Below are 18,720 nucleotides of genomic sequence, written 5' to 3' on the forward strand. Positions count from 1 at the left end.
AGAGAAAGTGAAATAACCTCAGTATGACTTTGGGTCTCCCATGCTTCATTCTATCCTGTATTCTAACCAGTTCCTAGACATAGAAAGTGGATGTATTTGGTGGATAGATCAGTGATGACTATGTGCAAAAGTGCAAAAGTGGAAGCTATAGTTCCCTTATGTCCATGCAGTATTTGTGACCCATTTTAAAAATAACAACTTCATCTTTCCAGCCCTGTTTGACTCTTCTAGATTATTCAAGACACATATTATCTTTAGGATTAAGGATAAACTTTCTGATATTTAAAATTCTGCACGACTTAGCCCCTTCCTACCTGTCATAACATCTTAAATATCATCCTTCTCTACTCACTCCATGGTCTATACACTCTGACCAACCTGCTGTTCCTCATCTCTCACTTTTTTGCCTTTGCATTGACTGATTCGCATTTCTGGAATGTTTTTTTCTTCTTACCTCCGCTTCTTGGAATCCATGGTTTCCTTTAGATTCACATCAATAATATCAACTACATAAAATCTTTCCTGCTTCCCCCCGACTATTCATACCCTCTCTCTCCAACTGTCTTGTATTCATTTTATATGTGTATATATATCTATATATATATAGATATATATATATAATATATATTCTAAATATTCTTAAATTTTAATAATCCAATATTTAATTTAATATTTAAAATATTTAATAAATTAAATTCATATATATATGTTAGAATGTAAGTTCCTTGAGGGGTCACTTCTGGCTTTGTATCCCTAGCACTTAGGACAAATAATAGATATTTATTTCACAATTGCTAGTCTATTAATTGATTTATTGAGACTCCCATCAGAACTCCAAAGTCACAATTTTCCACAAAATAGGACATTCCTTATAGCACAGGATCCAGGACACTTATTCTATGCTCATCCTGTGTTGAGGTCCCATTGAACTCATTCTTCTACCATCCTAGTGTCTATCAGCTAACTTTCTTATTAAGAAACAGTCATTAATACTGTTGTTTTATTGTTATCTTTCCTCCTCAGGAATTTTTGATGTTGAGTGCCTAACAACAGACCACTACACAGGAGGTATGAAACAGAGATATCAAGTGAAACAGTGTGAGAAGTCCCCAGATGAGACAACAATCTATCTACACCAGAAAGTCTACTACATTGCTGCTGAGGAGGTGGAATGGGATTATTCCCCAAGCAGGGACTGGGAAGAAGGACTGCATAATTTACAAGAACAGTACAAGTAATATGGCAACTCCAAACTAATTTGATTTTCCTTGGAGTAGAAATATTGTTATTCTTTTAGCTGCTTGGAAGAGAATATTTTAAGGAAGTGAAGCATTGTTTTTTCTAATTGGTTTAAATTTCCATGAATTTACTTTAGGTCTTTTCTCAGTTTGTAGCAGGCAAATTTCCATTTTTATCTACTCTGAAATCTTGTGCATCATCTAGGTTTCCATTAGTTTTGTCCCAAGAATCTTACCTTCAGCCAGATCTGGTATCAAAAGCTTGTGGGTTTTTTTTTTTTTTTTTACCACATTCGACCTCTCAATTCATTTTAGTCAAAAACATCTTCTGGAGAGTTGGAATTTTATCCTTTCCCCATACTAATATCATTCCATTCTCTTTCCTTAAGAAAACCAATTGATCTCACATTGTTTATTTTTATAGTGAACAAAATACTTTTCCTTGAAAGCACTCTGAAAACTCAAATTTTTTTTTCCATAGTCAAATATTTTATACTTGTAGAAAATAGATATTTTAATGTTAGATACAGAATTGCAAAAGTCACTGGATATGAGTTATAAAGTACCTCAATGTTCTCTAGTCCAACTATAGACCAAAGGAATCTCCACTTTAATGTCATTAAAAAGTGGCTATCCAGTTTCTGCCTGTAAACCTCCCTTGTTGGGGTAGAGGTTCCCACCATCTCTTGAGGTAGACCATTCTGTTTTTGCAAAGCTCTAATAGTTAAGAAGTTCTTTCCCCTGATATTAAACCAAAATTTCCTTTTTTTCACCTTCTGCTCACTCTCCCCAATTCTGCTCTCTGGAATCAAATAGAACCCATTTGCCTCCACATGACAGCCTAGTAAAAACTTGAAGAAACCTCTCACGTCTGGCTCTGAATCTTCTCTTGGCTAACTAACCAATTCAACCAACTGTCATATGACATGGACTCTAGTCCATTTCTGTGGGGTTGCCCTCCTCTGGACACTCTCTAGCCTGTTTTCTAGTTCTTCTTAAAACTCAGTCTTCCAGGTGATATCACTGACAGTTAAGTAAGACTATCACTTCCTAATTCCTGGAATCTATTAATATATATAGCTCTATCTTAAAAGTCTTAAGATCTAAGAATCTCTCTCTCAGGGTAGCTAGGTGGCTCAGTGGATAGAGCACCAGCCCTGGAGTCAGGAGTACCTGAGTTCAAATCCAGACTCAGACACTTAATAATTACCTAGCTGTGTGGCCTTGGGCAAGCCACTTAACCCCATTGCCTTGCAAAAACCTAAAAAAAACCCCAAAAAACTGGGAAGAATCTCTCTCAACATAGCCCAGTATCACATTAGTTATTGCTGTTGTTGTCTGACTCCATCACCTTCATTGATTCACATTGAACTCTGAGTCCTATAAAACCCCTAGGTCTTTTCAGACAAATTTCCATCCCACCATTATTCTCTGCCTTATCTTATACTTGTGGATTGATATTTTTGGTATCCAATTGTAAGACTTTACATTAACCTTAATTGGATTTCATCTTATTAAATGCAGCCCTAGCCTCTCAAGATCCTTTTTTGGATCTTGAGTTTGTCATTCAGTATGCTAATGAAGCTTTTGCATTTTTTGACCCATCCCATCCTTTTATGTAGAACTACAGGCTTTATTTCATTCATTACTTGAAAAGTGTTTGGAATGCTGAGGAACATTCATAACAAAGATATAGAAAACATCACAAAGTATGAAGTAGAAATAATTGAGTTTTTTTTAATTGAGTGACAAAAAAATTGGCAGCAATTGATGTATCTGATTCTTATAGTATCTTATCTCTTCTTGTATAGGCTATGGGGAGATATTCAAAGACACTAAGGACAAGGAAGGTTCTCCCTCTTGAAACTTTCAATCTAACAAAAGTAGTCATTTAAATATAGACAACTAATATATAAATGAAATAAATGCTAATAAATACTTAGGTCACACAGTAGTCAGAAAAATATTAACAGATTAGGAAAACTATTGAAGTACTGCATTCTAATGTCAACAGATTATTTTTTGGTATAATCTAGTGATTAATGATACCACCACCTTCCATAAAATACATTCACAAAAACATTATCATTTGTTACTCAAAATGAGCCTTTGTTACTATAATTTAGTACAAGAAACATAAGCTATTTTAGGCAAGAGGAACAGCATGTACCAGCATTCTTCTCCATTGGAAAGAATTTCTCCCTCATATGATCTCATTTCTACTCTTATTTTCTTATCAAATTCTGCTTAATAGTCTATTTATCTATGTACATGTTTCTCTTTTCCTTGATCCTGAGTTTCTTTATTTATCTTTACTTCCTTTATTATCTTTAAAAGAATGAATGTACTAAGAATGAAGGCTTGAGTAAACACAAGTCAAATAATAAAAAAAAAGGCTAAAGCAAAATTCTTTCACAAGGAAGAAAATTCAGAGTGGCTGAAGAATTTTGAAAATCATAGTATATGCCACCTGAGTGGTATTCTTGGAGTTACATGTAAAATATGTAAAAAGAGCTACAGATTCTTCCATATATAAACTACCTCAATTGAGTAAGCCATCCTTTCACCTACCATATTGCTCTTGAAGGGAGTTTCCCTTGCCTCTCTTTCTAGGTCAGGATTATTCTGATAATTAATACTTGGTTGACAAACACTTATCAATTATGGGTTCTATCCCAGGTGGGCAATGGGAGAGATACAAAATTTAGATAAGGCATGGTACCTATGTTCCTTATCCAACCTTGTTCAACTTAAGGTTTTCCTTTTTTTTTTAAGTTTTTTTGCAAGGCAATGGGGTTAAGTGGCTTGCCCAAGGCCACACAGCTAGGTAATTATTAAATGTCTGAGGCCAGATTTGAACTCAGGTACTCCTGACTCCAGGGCCGGTGCTCTATCCACTGTGCCACCTAGCTGCCCCCAAGGTTTTCCTTCTTTAAAAAAAAATTATTATGGTAACTAATTCTAAATTTTTTCTTTCTTTTTTTTTAAAGTGTTTCCAATGCATTTCTAGATAAAGGAGACTACTTCATAGGGTCAAAATATAAGAAAGCTGTATACCGTCAATATACTGATGGTACATTCAGTACTCCAACGGAAAGAAAAGAAGAGGAGGAACATTTGGGGATTCTAGGTATTGTACCATGATATTGCACCTGAGACTCTAAATCATGAGTTTTAATTTTAAAAAATGAACCTATAAATAATTCTAAGAAATGAATGTTTTTCATTATTTATTAATTCACAGAAATAGTTACTTCAGAGCCATACATATAAGAAATTATCTATAAACAGTTTTAAAAAGTCTACAATATTAGACTTGGACTTTGCTTAAAAAATAGTCATAAACTAATCCCAAACCAGCAAAAAAAAATCCTAAAGTACAATAAAATGCTGTTTTCTACATCATTCAGAAACATTGCATTTACCATTGGTGTTATTTAGTGGAGTTCAATTCTTATGGACCCGCCAGACCATAGCACTGCAATATTTTCCATGGAATTTTTTTGACTGTTCAACTGTGAGCCGTGATTAAAATCTGTGCTCACCTTCCAGCCTCAACCACTCCCCCACCAAAAGACCAACGCCCCCCTTGAAACACTAGACACTCCTAGCTACTTAGTAACTATTTTTCAAAGACTCAAAGCTGATTCTCATAAGAAATTACAGATGACGGTCAAGAAGAAATGTGTATATGTATATATTAATTCAATATTGAAAGGTGAGACTAAATGTGTATCACTACAGATGGGGCTGTGCAAACACAGGGAGAATCCAGATCTTTGGGTTCTCTTGAAAGCTAGGCAATATAAGGGAGGTGTTGACCTTGAAGGAGAGCAATATCCATTACCTATTTCCTACTTCTTGGTTTTCCTGGGGGCTCAACTATCCTTATATCCAACACACACACACACACACACACACACATACATAGATATTGATATAAAACATATATATATATAATATATATTAAATATAAACTAAAACTATAAGCAAATAAAACAAAAAGGGATAAAAATACCACATAGATTTATCCCAGTAGAGAAGGACCAAGATAGGAAAGAAATTTCTGGTGAACCCCACATTTCACTTAAACTTTGGGAAAGTAAATTCAAAACAAAGAGAAGAGATAGGGAACTGAAGAGTGATTCTTGGGAGATTCCTATTCTGAGCTGAGGGCTCCTAATATGAACCAATGAGGAAATGAACCAGGATTAGATCATGTATTTGCAAAGACCCATGAGGCATTGAGAAGATATCCAGAAATTTCACCCAAAAGTCAATTAAAATCACTGTCTCTAAAGAAAACCATTTTCTGGCAAGGCTAATTCTAGGGTTCTAGATTCTCTAGTATCAGGAAGAATTTATGCTCTATGCATCAAAAATGGTATATGGTACTTTGCCCCTATGAACATTTCAACATATTCTGTGACTTCTGATTTCCTCAATAATTTTTGGTTTTTTCCTCCCATTAGGACCACAACTTCTTGGATATGTTGGTGGCAAAGTTCAAATTGTCTTTAAAAATATGGCATCAAGACCTTACTCAATACATGCCCATGGGGTAAAAACTCCAAATTCTGTGGTAGTTCCAACAAAACCAGGTAATTATTTAGAGAAAAATTCATTTTATAATATAAATGGGAGAATTACAATAATACAATAAAACCTATAATTATAAGAAACATTATAATAATATAATTATGATATTTATAACATGATACAATAATATGAGAAGTTCCTTAGAACTTCCTAATAAATGAAACTTGAGGGAATTTGATGCTTGGATGATAAAAGGTCTTTTAGGAAAGAGGAATAGGATTCCATCTTTAATGAATCCAAGTTGAAGGATTAGTGTAATGAGAATTATCATTGTAATTAGCTTCCATATACTCTTTTAGTTTTAGAAAGCACTTTACTTGTGTTATTGTAATCCTTACAACTCTGAGAGAGAGTTGCTATTATTATTATTATTATTTACATTGCAGATGAGGAAACTGAGGCTAAAAACAGGCTAAGTAGCTTACCACAGGATTATGGAAAGTGAATGGGCATTTGAATCTAGGCTAGTATAAGGATGAAAATGCAGGTAATGATGGAGATCAGGATGTGGGTTTTCAGAAAAGTCTGGTGTTAGGGCTGCCAAGTCCTTTCAGTGCTATTTATCCACCTTTTGTGTCCACCTTCAAGAAGCTCTTCAGCCACACCCCAATAAACTGTCTCAGCAGAAGGACTAAACCAGGTTGAGGATGACCAATAGATCTCAGCTTTGTCATTGGATTTCAGGGAGGTCTAGAAAAGAACAGTACCATGACTATAGGGAAGTGACAAAGGTGACAGAAAAAGAGCCCGGGGGGCAACAAGTCTGAGATTTTGTAAGTGTAACAGTGGCTTGTGCCAAGGGAGTGCTTTGATATGTTTTGAACTGAATCATAAAGAAAACCAGGGAAGCTAAGAGAAGATGGAAAAGAGATCATGAATGGGGGGAAGCATGACAGTGGAAAGCAAAATTGAAGTTTATTGAGAAGGAAAAATAACTGTTGGCTATTTCTGGTAGAGTAGGAAGCTTTTGGAGAGCTGATAAAAATTAGGAAGTGAGAGAAGAAGAAAAGAATGCTAGTCAGGAAAAGGAAGAAGTCACTTGACACAAGAAGGAAAAAGGAAAAAAAAAAAAAGAAAGAAACTCCACTACTGCTAAAATACTTTGAGCCTAAGTCACTTTTCCAGATCTAATAAGACCAAAGGATGATAGATCTCAATCTGGATGGACCCACCAAAAAGGTCATCTAAGGCCAAACCTTCTGATTTTACAGAAGAGGAAACTGAAAATCAGAAATAGGAAGTTCATAGGTTCAGAACTGTGGAACCAAAAGGGACTTCAAAAACCATCTCATTCAGTGCCTTCATTTTATAGCTGAGGAACAGGGCTATTGACCTATTTCAAGTCATATTCTGGAGAGTAAGTCAAAAAAAGGAATAATAATTGCATTCTTTAGTTCACAAGGTTGTGGTGAGGAAAATGGGACATAAAACTTCAATGCTGGTTATTATGAGAGGTCATGAGGTCTATTGAAAAGTCAATTAGTGTTCAAGTCCAGAAATGGGACTGGGGAAGGGAAGGGGCTAATCTAAAAGTTCTGATACTTGTGTCATATGATGCCTCAATTTTCCTTATCTCTCAAATGGGAAATTCTCGCCCTACTTATATCACAAGATTATTGAGAGAAAAGTACTTTGTCATCTATTTATATAAGTACATTAATATTATTATTATTATCCATGTTAAGAGAATATGTTATAATTTTTTTTTGCCAACCAGAGGAAATGGACTCCATAAGACACTGTAGGTGTAACAATCAGTTGATTCTGAATTCTTGAGGGTAGTTGTTCATTTGTTTTGGCTGTCTCTGACTCTCATTTGGCATTTTCTTGGCAAAGATATTGGAGTGTAAAAAACAAACAAAAAAAGATACTGGAGTGATTTGTCATTTCCTTCTCCAGCTCATTTTACAGATGAGGTAACTGAGGCAAATAGAGTTAAGTGACTTACCCAGTTACTTGCAGCTAGAAAGTAATTGCAGCCACATCTGAACTCATGGCTTCCTGACTCCAAAGTGCTGCTTTATCCCCTAATTTCCCCAAAGGGGATAGTGGGTAAAACTAAATACACTGTGATTTATATGGGATATGCTGGGATTTTTATGTTGTTGTTTCTTTGGATGTAGGGTGGGGGGAGTGTGGAAGGAAGTTAACCTAATCACGCTAATTTTTCTTTACTAATGCTTTTCAAAGCACTGTAGAAAAAATTCAAGGGACATAAAACTGGACAAATGCAACCAATCTAACTCTATATCCATATATTCAATAACTCAGGAGAAACACAGACTTATACCTGGGAAATTCCTCTAAGATCTGGCGCTGGAATAGATGACTCTCCTTGTATCCCCTGGGCTTACTATTCAACTGTAGATCAAGTTAAGGTATGTTTGATTTGTATCTTATTTCTGCTTTGCTGACATCTTCTTAAAATAGATATACAATTGAAGGAAAGAGAGATCAGCATTTTTCCATGCCCCACGTCTCGGCTAACTTCCTAGGAACATAGGCTGCTTGTCAATTCATTTTGCTTTGATAGCTTATTAAAGGGAGAGTTTAAGTACGTGATGATTAATGATATAGGCAAACACAAATAGGAAAGTAAAACTGAATCAAATATTATATTTTAAATTGAGATGAAATACATAAAACTGCATTATAAGATAATTTTCAAAATAAGCATCAAGTCAAAAGAGGAGGCAGCAAAGGAAAGTATGTATCAGCAACTTCTACGAAAACTTCAGAACTTGGATAAACAATCTCAAGGCTACACCACAGGGCCAGTATTGTAGCAAATGCAAACAATCACTGCCTTTCAGTGAAATAGTTCAAGGCCAAAGATGATTCCATTGTACAATATAAATAACAATTACAGTCCTTCGACCTAGTCATCCCACTACTGTGAATATGCCTCAAAGAAAACCAAGGACAGAAAATTTCTCACTTGTAACCAACTAATCAGAGCAGCACTATTTTTTGGTGGGGGAACACCAACAAATGAAACAAAATGCTACACAATATATCCAGAAATGAACCAAAGTTTTATTTTTGTAAAGGCATCAATAAAACTTACTTTTTAAGAATAACAATTATAAACTTGCTCAAGATAAATTATACAGCTAAAATAAACTCAAGGGGATATTCAGAATAAAGATTAATCAAAAATTTGCTTTTCTTTCTATAAATACAGTTTTAAACAATTATAGGGACCACAATTAGCTGACTTTTTAATGAATAGTATTTGTTGTTTGCTGACATGACCACCACAAGAGATCAGATGAACTAGTACCTAAAGCTAAAGATGGTTGGGGGTTAGGGCAGGGCAATAAGGAAGGGCAAGACCTTGAAACTTAATAATGGTTTTTATTAGATGTTGGGTAACATATTTCCACTCCATAAATTAGTGATAGAAGCAAATATAATTCTAATAGTCATAGAAATACTTTAGATCAGAACAAAAAGAGAAATCATCCTTAACTTACATGCATAACCAAAAAAAAATCTTAGTAACAAACATCTCTTTTAATAATGAGCATCCTTGTGAGTAACTGAACCAGTAGGCACTACAATGTTGCAGCAGATTAGGATAGCTAGGCTCCTTTCCAAACTGCTTTTTATAAGCTTAAATAGCCATGCAAATTTAGATTGGGGGGGGGGGGTGTCACCTGAGTCAAATTTATCTTTGCAGTGATCTCTTGACCGTTGGCCATTGTTTAAAGAGCTAACCTATGGAAAGAAGCAAAATAATCCATAAATTGCCATTGAGAGAGGATCGTAGTAGCATTATCTATAGGTAGAAGTGATCTTAGAGGCCATCATTTTACAGATGAGGGAAATGAGGCAGAGAGAAGATTAATTGACTTGACTTATGAGATCATTAGGTAGTGTGGTGGATGGTGTTGGACTAGAGATAGGAAGATCTGAGTTCAAAATCCTTCTCAGATATTTGTTAGCTGTGGGACCATGGGCAAATTACTTAATCTCTGTTCACCTCAATTTCTTCATCAGTAAACTGGGGATTTATTTCCATCTGAAAATTCCCCCAGAGTTGTCAAAATCTTATGAAATAATATTTGCAAAGTGCTACATAAATCTTAAAAGCAATATATAAATACTGGCTATTATTATTATTATTATTATTGTCCAGGGTCACATAGTAAAACTATGAGGCAAGATGCAGATCCAGATCTTTCAGAGTAAAGGACTGTATCCAATCTAATATACTTGTCTGCCTCTCATTCATACTACTTTTATCAATTTCCCCATTATATATTAGGATTCAATTACTGGTCACCCATCACAATCGAAGCTTAGATAAGGTGATTGTTGTCGGTAAGATATAGTATTTTGAAATCTGTAGTTATGCTATAAAGATTATAAAGCCTCTGCCTTTCCTCTGTATGTCTCTTGTATGCATATAATTATTTACATGTTAGTTTCCTGATAAGGATATCAGTTCTTTGAGAACAAAGGTTTTTTTTATTATTGTCTTTGCAGCCACAGTACATATAGTAAATGTTTAATAAAATGTTTACTGATGAATTAATTGAAAATCACTAAAGCTATCCCTTGATCTTTATTTCAGGATCTCTACAGTGGATTAATTGGTCCTTTGATTATTTGCCGCAGGCATAATAGAGCTGTATTTGGAGCCATAAAGAAACTCCAGTTTTCTCTCTTATTTTTAGTTTTTGATGAAAATGAATCTTGGTATTTGGATGAAAATATCCGTACTTACTCTGCTGATCCAGAAAAAGTGAATAAGGAAGATGAAGATTTTATAGAAAGCAATAAAATGCATGGTAGTACATGCTATTTTAAAAATATACACATTACATTTCCCCCCCCTTTCCTTTTTTCCTTTACACTATCAGTTTGTAGCATGTGAATCATAATTTTAATTTAACTCTCTATATGAGCTTCATTCACCTTTATTCTTTCCATTAATTGGAATTCCATTAGATCTAGCATTGGGAGGCAGAAAGACCTGGGGCAAATCCTGCCTCAGACACTAGAGGAATGACTCAAAAAATCATCTGTTTTTTGACTCAATTTCCTCATCAGTAAAATAAAGGAGTTAACTCAATTGCTTCTCAGGTCTTCTCTAGTTTTATATCTCTAATTCTAGATAATATTCCTTATTTAGAATCATTTCCTTGAACCCATCCAAAACAAAGAAAAATGAAAAAAAGATTCCATTGTACTTTTCATAATGTTTACATCCTAGAAAAGGATTTTCTTGACTTCCGACTTTGCCCATATTACTATTTCTTGAAAATATCAACTGTTCTTATTTGAACAGAATGAATTAATTTATTAAGCACTTAGTATGTACAAAAACTTCATCATTTGGAAAAGACCTCACACATTTATTCAGCACTTATATATTCTGGAAAACCTCTAAAATACATTTTGGTATTAAACACAAGATGAAAGAGGTGTTTTAATGGACTTTTTTCCTTTTTTAGCAATTAATGGACGAGTATTTGGAAATCTACATGGCCTGACAATGCATGTTGGGGATGAAGTCAACTGGTATCTGATGGCTATGGGAAATGAAATCGACTTGCATAGTGTGCACTTCCATGGACACAGTTTTGAGTATAAGGTATGCTTTCTCTGTCTTAAAACTATCTACAACTAAAAAATCCACATCTTTGGGATTTTTTAAAAGAATATTTAGCATTTTAACAGATATACATTCAATCAAACCACTCTACAACTATTTATTCCCTATGGAAAGCACTTATGAAACCTTTCCATACACACATTTATTCATTTATTATTTAAATTAGTATATATATGAAGTATCTACTGTGGACAAAGAACATTATTAGGCTCAGAGAATATAAAGAGACAGCCCCTAATCTAAAGTTCATTCAATGAGAAAATAGATTCCTTGAGGGGAGAAACAGTTTCATTTTTGTATATAAATATATATCTTTAATATCTAGACTAATTTCAGGAATACAGTAGGTGTTTGATAAGTGTTTAATGATTAATGCTATTGAAGGATATGCACATAAATTAAAATTACCACATTAAAAATCTGCAATAAAGAGAAACTGAGGCACAAAGTTCCAGGCAGGATCAATTTATTAGCAAGGCTTCTAAATCTCAATAAGGTGAGATCCCAAGTTCCTCAGTAGCAGAGGACAAATCTAACGGAGTAATCTTCTACCCAGATGAAAAGATAAGTCTATGTGAGGTACTAAAGATAGTTCTATGACAAAAACTACATTAAAGCTGTTGATTGATTTGTGCCAGAGATATGGGTGGGTTTACAAGAGTAAAAGGCAAACTAACATTTGGCCTGACTCACATGACAGGAATTCCAGGATCCATGACAATGGGAAAAACATAAAGTTGCCTCTTGAAAGTCTACTGTAAGGCAACACCCTACACTAGTGGTTTGGTGCTAGGCTTACGCTCAGACAGACTCTCTCTAACATTCTCCTTACCCCCTTCCAGCATCAGACAAATTGAATCCAAGCTATAGTCTACAAAAATGGAAACAATTCTTATGGGGCGGCTAGGTGGCGCAGCAGATAGAGCGCCAGCCCTGGAGTCAGGAGTACCTGGGTTCAAATCCGGCCTCAGACACTTAATAATTACCTAGCTGTGTGGCCTTGGGCAAGCCACTCAACTCCATTTGCCTTGCAAAAACCTAAAAGAAAAAATTCTTATGAAGAAGCCAAATTATCTTATAGACTCATAGTACTAAGGAGTCAAACTATCTTATACTAAGGTCTACACAATGAAATGTTCCTCTAATCTGTAATTATTTGATTCTAGTGAATTACTACAATTCTTAATTAACGAATGATACAAAATAAAATTGGGTATCAGTTTCCAATTTCACATTTCCCTCTCTGATTTTATGGAGTCATGTCTCCATTGTATCACCATCTGCAAACCAAATTGATATGATTAAACTTAATCAGGATTAGAGTTAAATTAGTAATGGAGCAATAGAAAGCAATAATTGCGACTTGATTATTACTGGTGGTGGCTGATTATTACAAATGGTCAGCTTATCATCTTCTCACATCTTCTCCATCTCATGTTGTGGTAGCTAGGACATCTTCCAGGTAATACAATAACCAATGTCTTTGTCTCCCAGTTGCCCACTTCCAATGTCCACTTAATGTCCAGTTAAATTTCAGATATCTTAGATATTCATGTGGTCCCTGGAAGGAACTTTTCATGGTTTCATTTTGAAGTATGTTTCAGTTGGTGGCAGCTCTGAAGGTGGGGTCTTCTAAGAAGGGCTGGCCACACGTAGAGGTTCCTAGGTGTTTTACTATAATCTTTTCACAAAACAGTTTTTAATACAATTTAGTAACTATTTGAGATGGTAAACAACAGAACATCAAATTAGGAACAGACTCCTGAAATTTCAGAGAATTTAAGTCCTATATGTTTTTGATTACTATTATATATATATATATCCTAAAAGGGTCTGAAATACATTGTACCCTTCATGTTTCAGTCTTTATTTCAGAATTAATTCTCATAAAACAAAAAAAATAAACCTTTAAAATCAGAAAATAGACCATAGGCCATTGTAAGGCCTCATGGTCTCTATCACATGTAATACAAATGGCAAGTTAAAATAACTCCTCACTATAGTAGTACTATAATCAGCATATATTGCTCAGTTCAGCAATAAAGTTTTTATCTCTTATGTTTATTACACTGAAAAAATCAGGCATCATACAGACTTGCTCTTAGCAATGGAATTTGCTTTTTAAGGGATCACAAAAAGGGAGAGATCAGTATCAATATTGTTCCTTAGTTTCTTTGTGATTTCAGTATGAATCAGAGTCAACAGCCAGTCACACAGAAAAGTTCCTCATTTGTCAGAGGGTATCAAAGCCAGGCTCAGATATATGTAGGTTGGAAAATTACTAAGTCAAAAGAATCCTATCTTCACCTTCACAGGGTCATTACCTCAACTTTTCTACTCATAGCAGTCCTCAGACTATAGAAACATGTGCTATTTCCCTTAAATAATGGACTAGTGGCCTTAAGTCAGGTCAAACACTTAGACCTGAAATGAAAACTTAGACTATCAGCAAAAGCGCCAAGAAACTTTTCCTTAAAGAACACAATTTCACTTATTTCTGCTTATGGCTAGGTTATTGTCACTTTTCTTAGATGTTAATAAATATCAGAACAGTTTATTGATCTTTCATGTAAGAATAATTACATTCTGAACCTTTACTTATATACAATGTACAAAAAACACAATTTCAAATTTTTCTAAATGATGTGAAATGAAACTCACTATTTAAAGCTACCTTGAAATTTTTTTTTTACTTTGGTTGAAAAAGATTCCAGTTCCTCAAAATGCAGTACTACAGAGTTTTATAGCATGTTGTCAGAAGGGCTGGTAAGATCAGCATGAATAGGAAGTTTCAAAGATCTCTTAAGAGGATTTTGCTTCTCTTTTCTCCCAAAAGCAAGAGTCATTATTATTTTCTAATTTAAAACAAAATATAAGCTATAAATATTTACTAATTGTCAAACATTTTGTCATATTCTTTTAAAAGTTTAATTCATAACAATCAGATTAAAAAAGGAAGTTTTAAATATATGCCATTTTATCTATTTACATCTTAATCCAGTAATCTATTCACATCTTAAACCCTCAATGAGAGTTTATATAGTGGTTACTACATGTTAGGGTTTTTTCTTGGTTTGTGAAGCTTAATCTAAAATGTTTCAGAGTCACACCATCTGTAGTATTTTAATTTTTAATTTTATTTTATTTAAGGCAATGGGGTTAAGTGACTTGCCCAAGGTCACACAACTAGGCAATTATTAAGTGTCTGAGGTCATATTTGAACTCAGGTCCTCCTGACTCCAGGCTGGTGCTCTATCCACTGCACCACCTAGCTGCCCCCATCTGTAGTATTTTAAAATGTTTATTATTTTTAAATTGTGATTTGAATTTCTGAATGCATCAGCAAATTTATTCATTTTCAGGGTCAATTTTTTTAAAAGTATCCTGTAAGTGACTGAGCCTTTTCTCCAACTGAATTCCTAAAAAGTCTGAATATTTTTGTTTATCCTCTGCACAAGGAACTGGGTTAAGCATTTCATAACTTTGTGCTTGCCCAAACAAGCTTGGACAGTAAGTGCAAACTTTCATCTCACTGTAAATGAGACCACATTTTAGTTTAGCCTCAGAACAAAAAAAATTTCAAAAATAAACCCTGGATTTCTAGTTACTAATGGCAATATTTAAATCTTATTTCCCCAAGGATCTAGAGTTTTCAGTCAGCTCATGTAAAAAAAAAAATTGTGAATGGTACTCCCAACTACCCATAATAATTCTATTATTTCTTTAAATCATCCAAACAGTAAATCAATTCCTTTTATTTTCTTAACTCTACTGTAAGAGGATGGAAAAAGGCCATATCTCTCCCTACTCCAAGGTTTTTTTTGGATTTAACCAAGCCAGGAAAAACTAGATACTAAATTTCTTTTACAAAGGTCTTTAGCATTTTGCCTTTAAATCAGGCAAAAGAAATGATATTTCATTATCAAGCAGTTAGATACTATGTATTTGTTAAGCTTCCAAAGAATGCTTCAGAATTTCATGAATTTTTTTTTTTTGCAACTTTTGATTGAGGAAGGGAGACAGGCAGTACTCGTCAAAGAGACATTTCACTAAAATGTTAAAATCTTATTTGTTTAATTTCAGTGGGATAAAAACTCTTTCTCAAATCTCCTTTTTCAAAATTCCCAAACTCTTTTCAAATCCTCCATTCACAGTGCAAACTCCAACTTTCCTTTCATTCTCTATTATTCCCTCATCCCTATTTGCTTGAACTTTTTTTCCTATATCCAAAACTTGTCATTCTAGTGAATAGTCCTTCACAGTTTAATACAATTTAATACAGTCAATTGGTTGCACTATTGGCATTTAAGATATACATAGTTATGTGTTATTAGCTTCTGCAGAGGATAAACAATAACATTCAGACCTTTTAGGAATTCAGGTAGACAAAATGTTCAGCACTTAAATGTTATTTTTTAAAAAAATCAACCTTGAAAATGAATAAATTTGCTGATGCATTTCAGAAATTCACTGAAAAATAATACACAAATCTAAACATTTTAAAGTTCATTCCAATTTTTGAGGCCCCTTGGTCAATTAGAATTGATTACAATATCATAGTTTTTATAATCAAATAAACCCAAATACAACCCAGAAAGTTTAAGGGCTCTCATTATAGATTCCAGTAAGCAGCATGATTTTGGAGAAGAAATCATCTACCTCCTTCTCAGAGGTAACCTTTTCGATGCCAGAGAAGCATTTATCCACCTATTTTACAAAAGTGTTTGCTTGGCAATGGCTAGAAGGATTGCACAAAGCCTATTAAGGGCACAGGAGCATTACAGATATTTTGTTCTTCAAAAGGTCTCTATTCACAACAGTAAGTTGTGAATAGAAAGTTTCAAAGATCTGTTAAGAGTATTTTGCTTCTCTTTTTCTCTCAACAGCCTGAGTCATTATTATTATCTAATTTAAAACAAAATATAAGCTATTGAATATTTACTAATTGTCACAAATTTTTGTCATGACAATAGACTATACTTGGGAAATGACTTCTCAAAGACAATGGCTTCATTTATTGCAGTGTGATCTGTCTCACATTTTGTTCATGCCACAGTGGCAATTCCACTCAAAATGTGGAATATACTGAAGATGCCAATGAGTAGAACTACTCAAAAATCTACAAGTTAGATAGCTTTTCTCCACTGTTTTCTGTTATCATTTTATAGTTGAATAGCATCATATAAAAGCAACTTTCATTTTCATGCTTGAACTTAAATATGTAAAAAAAAAATGTTGTAAGCACTTTTTCCTTGACTGTGAATGGTCTTCGTTTCCAATTGTCTCTTCTTTTTACAAAGTCTGTATTATTTTCCGATACAGTAGTAAAGTTATTAAATTACTGCACCTAATTAAGCAGTTAAAAGTTTTGAACTTGTCTCTCAACAAAGAGTTCATTTCCTAATGATTTTAAATAAACAGAATTTTTTATCACACTAATTTAATTTTGGATTCAATGAAATCAAGTATACATATATATATAATATACATACATATAAAATCACTAATGCTAACAATTTAAAATCTCAATTTTCACAAGGGCAGTTACTTCCAGGATCTCAAATTTTAAGGCCCACTGTTATCAATTAACTTATGCTTTAATTTAAAAAATAAATTAACTCATGTTGAAAAGTGATGATGAGGCTACAATTATTGGGATGCCATTGTGAGCACTATATTGGTTCAATTAAATGTTAAACAACAGTACCTTTTACAAACTCTTTGATGTTTGAAGAAATTGATATAGCTTTCCCTAATGACTTTATGCCATTTTCACTATTTGATAGTAGATTATTATTCTTAAGATCTCTAATAAAATTTGCCTCACTGTCAAATTGTTAACAATGATTTGTCTGGTCAGTTAGGTGGCACAGCGGATAAAGCAACCATCCCAGAGTCAGGAGAACTTGAGTTCAAATTTGACCTCAGACATTTAGCAATTCCCTAGCTGTGTGGCCTTGGGCAAGTCACTTAACCCCACTGCCTTGCAAAAGTACAAAACAAAACAAAAACAATGATTTGTCTTAGAATGATCCTTTGATTTGTAGTGTAATTATTACTTGATTTAAAAAAACTATACTAACTTTTACCTAGCTGTGTAGCCTTGGACAAGCCACTTAATGCCATTTGCCTTGCAAAAAAAAAAACCAACACTATACTAATTAGAGTTAACAGCAATATAGAGCTACTAGGAATTGTACTACTGTCAAAAAAGTGTGACAGACTATAATTTTCTGAAAAGCTCAAGATGTAACTTTTTCTCTATTTCCTTTCAAATCACTCAAAGGCTAAATCTGTTTCTTCTTTTTTCCCCCCTTACCTTAACATATCATAGCATTCAAAGAAAACATTACATTTTATTTACTTTTCCAATTGCTTCCTAATTTTAAAACAAGCTTCTCTCTCTCTCTCTCTCTCTCTCTCTCTCTCTCTCTCTCTCTCTCTCTCTCTCTCTCTCTCTCTCTCTCTCTCTTGCTCAGCACCTTGGGCTTCACCTTCAATCTGGGAGTGCCAGTATAGGGGCTGATCACAAGGCCTCCTTTGGTGTATTCAGATTGCTTGTTTTAAAGTAGTAAGCAACAGAAAAGTTTTGAAAACTGAAGATGTTCTAAAATTTCACCCTGCAATAAAATTGTTATTCCCTTTAAATATAGTTAAAAGTGCATCTCTTCCCTGAAAAAAATCAAAACTCAAAAAAATTTAAACTCAAAAGATAATAAAATTGCTTGGAATTTTCTTTTATATGTATGAAATACATATACTTGTATGTACATATGTACATCTTAAATTATATAGACTCTACATATGTATACTTTATATGTGTGTATATATGTATATATTTTTATATATACATACACATATACATACTAGACATTATCTACCTATCTCCCTATATACCTACCTGGCTAACTAACTTGAGGATTTTTGAGCAGTTCTGCTCATTGGCACCTTTTGGATATTTCACATTTTGAGTGGAATCACTACTATGGCATGAAAAAAAATGTGAAACAGATCAAACTGCAATAAATGAAGTGATTATCTTTCAGCAATCATTTCCCAAGTATGGTCTGTGGTTAGACTAGTTGTCCATTTTAAGAGTTGCTTCCAGAATGGGAGATTACCAGATTGTTTCAGTCAAAACCTTGGCCTCTGTCTTAGTATTATTTTTGACCCCACTCCCACTTCTAAACTCTGGCATAATCTTTTAAAATAGTCAATGCCTCTAACTCGATTTATTTCAACTATTGCCTAAATACAACC

At 33.9% G+C, this 18,720-nt stretch overlaps 1 protein-coding gene across 3 annotated transcripts in view; it reads left to right on the top strand.

The window, feature by feature from the left end:
- Positions 1–18,720, top strand: part of LOC141490812 (ceruloplasmin-like) — a 62,092-nt gene that overhangs the window by 26,525 nt on the left and 16,847 nt on the right. For all 3 annotated transcript variants that reach the window (XM_074191106.1, XM_074191107.1, XM_074191109.1), the window contains exons 12-17: positions 1,024–1,234; positions 4,229–4,368; positions 5,711–5,839; positions 8,109–8,215; positions 10,417–10,633; positions 11,300–11,439. In XM_074191106.1, coding sequence (XP_074047207.1) covers positions 1,024–1,234; positions 4,229–4,368; positions 5,711–5,839; positions 8,109–8,215; positions 10,417–10,633; positions 11,300–11,439 — 944 coding nt within the window. The remainder of the gene's footprint in view (positions 1–1,023; positions 1,235–4,228; positions 4,369–5,710; positions 5,840–8,108; positions 8,216–10,416; positions 10,634–11,299; positions 11,440–18,720) is intronic.

The sequence above is a fragment of the Macrotis lagotis genome, chromosome 6 (genome assembly GCF_037893015.1).
Source record: "Macrotis lagotis isolate mMagLag1 chromosome 6, bilby.v1.9.chrom.fasta, whole genome shotgun sequence".
In the NCBI taxonomy this organism is placed as follows: Eukaryota; Metazoa; Chordata; class Mammalia; order Peramelemorphia; family Peramelidae; genus Macrotis; species Macrotis lagotis.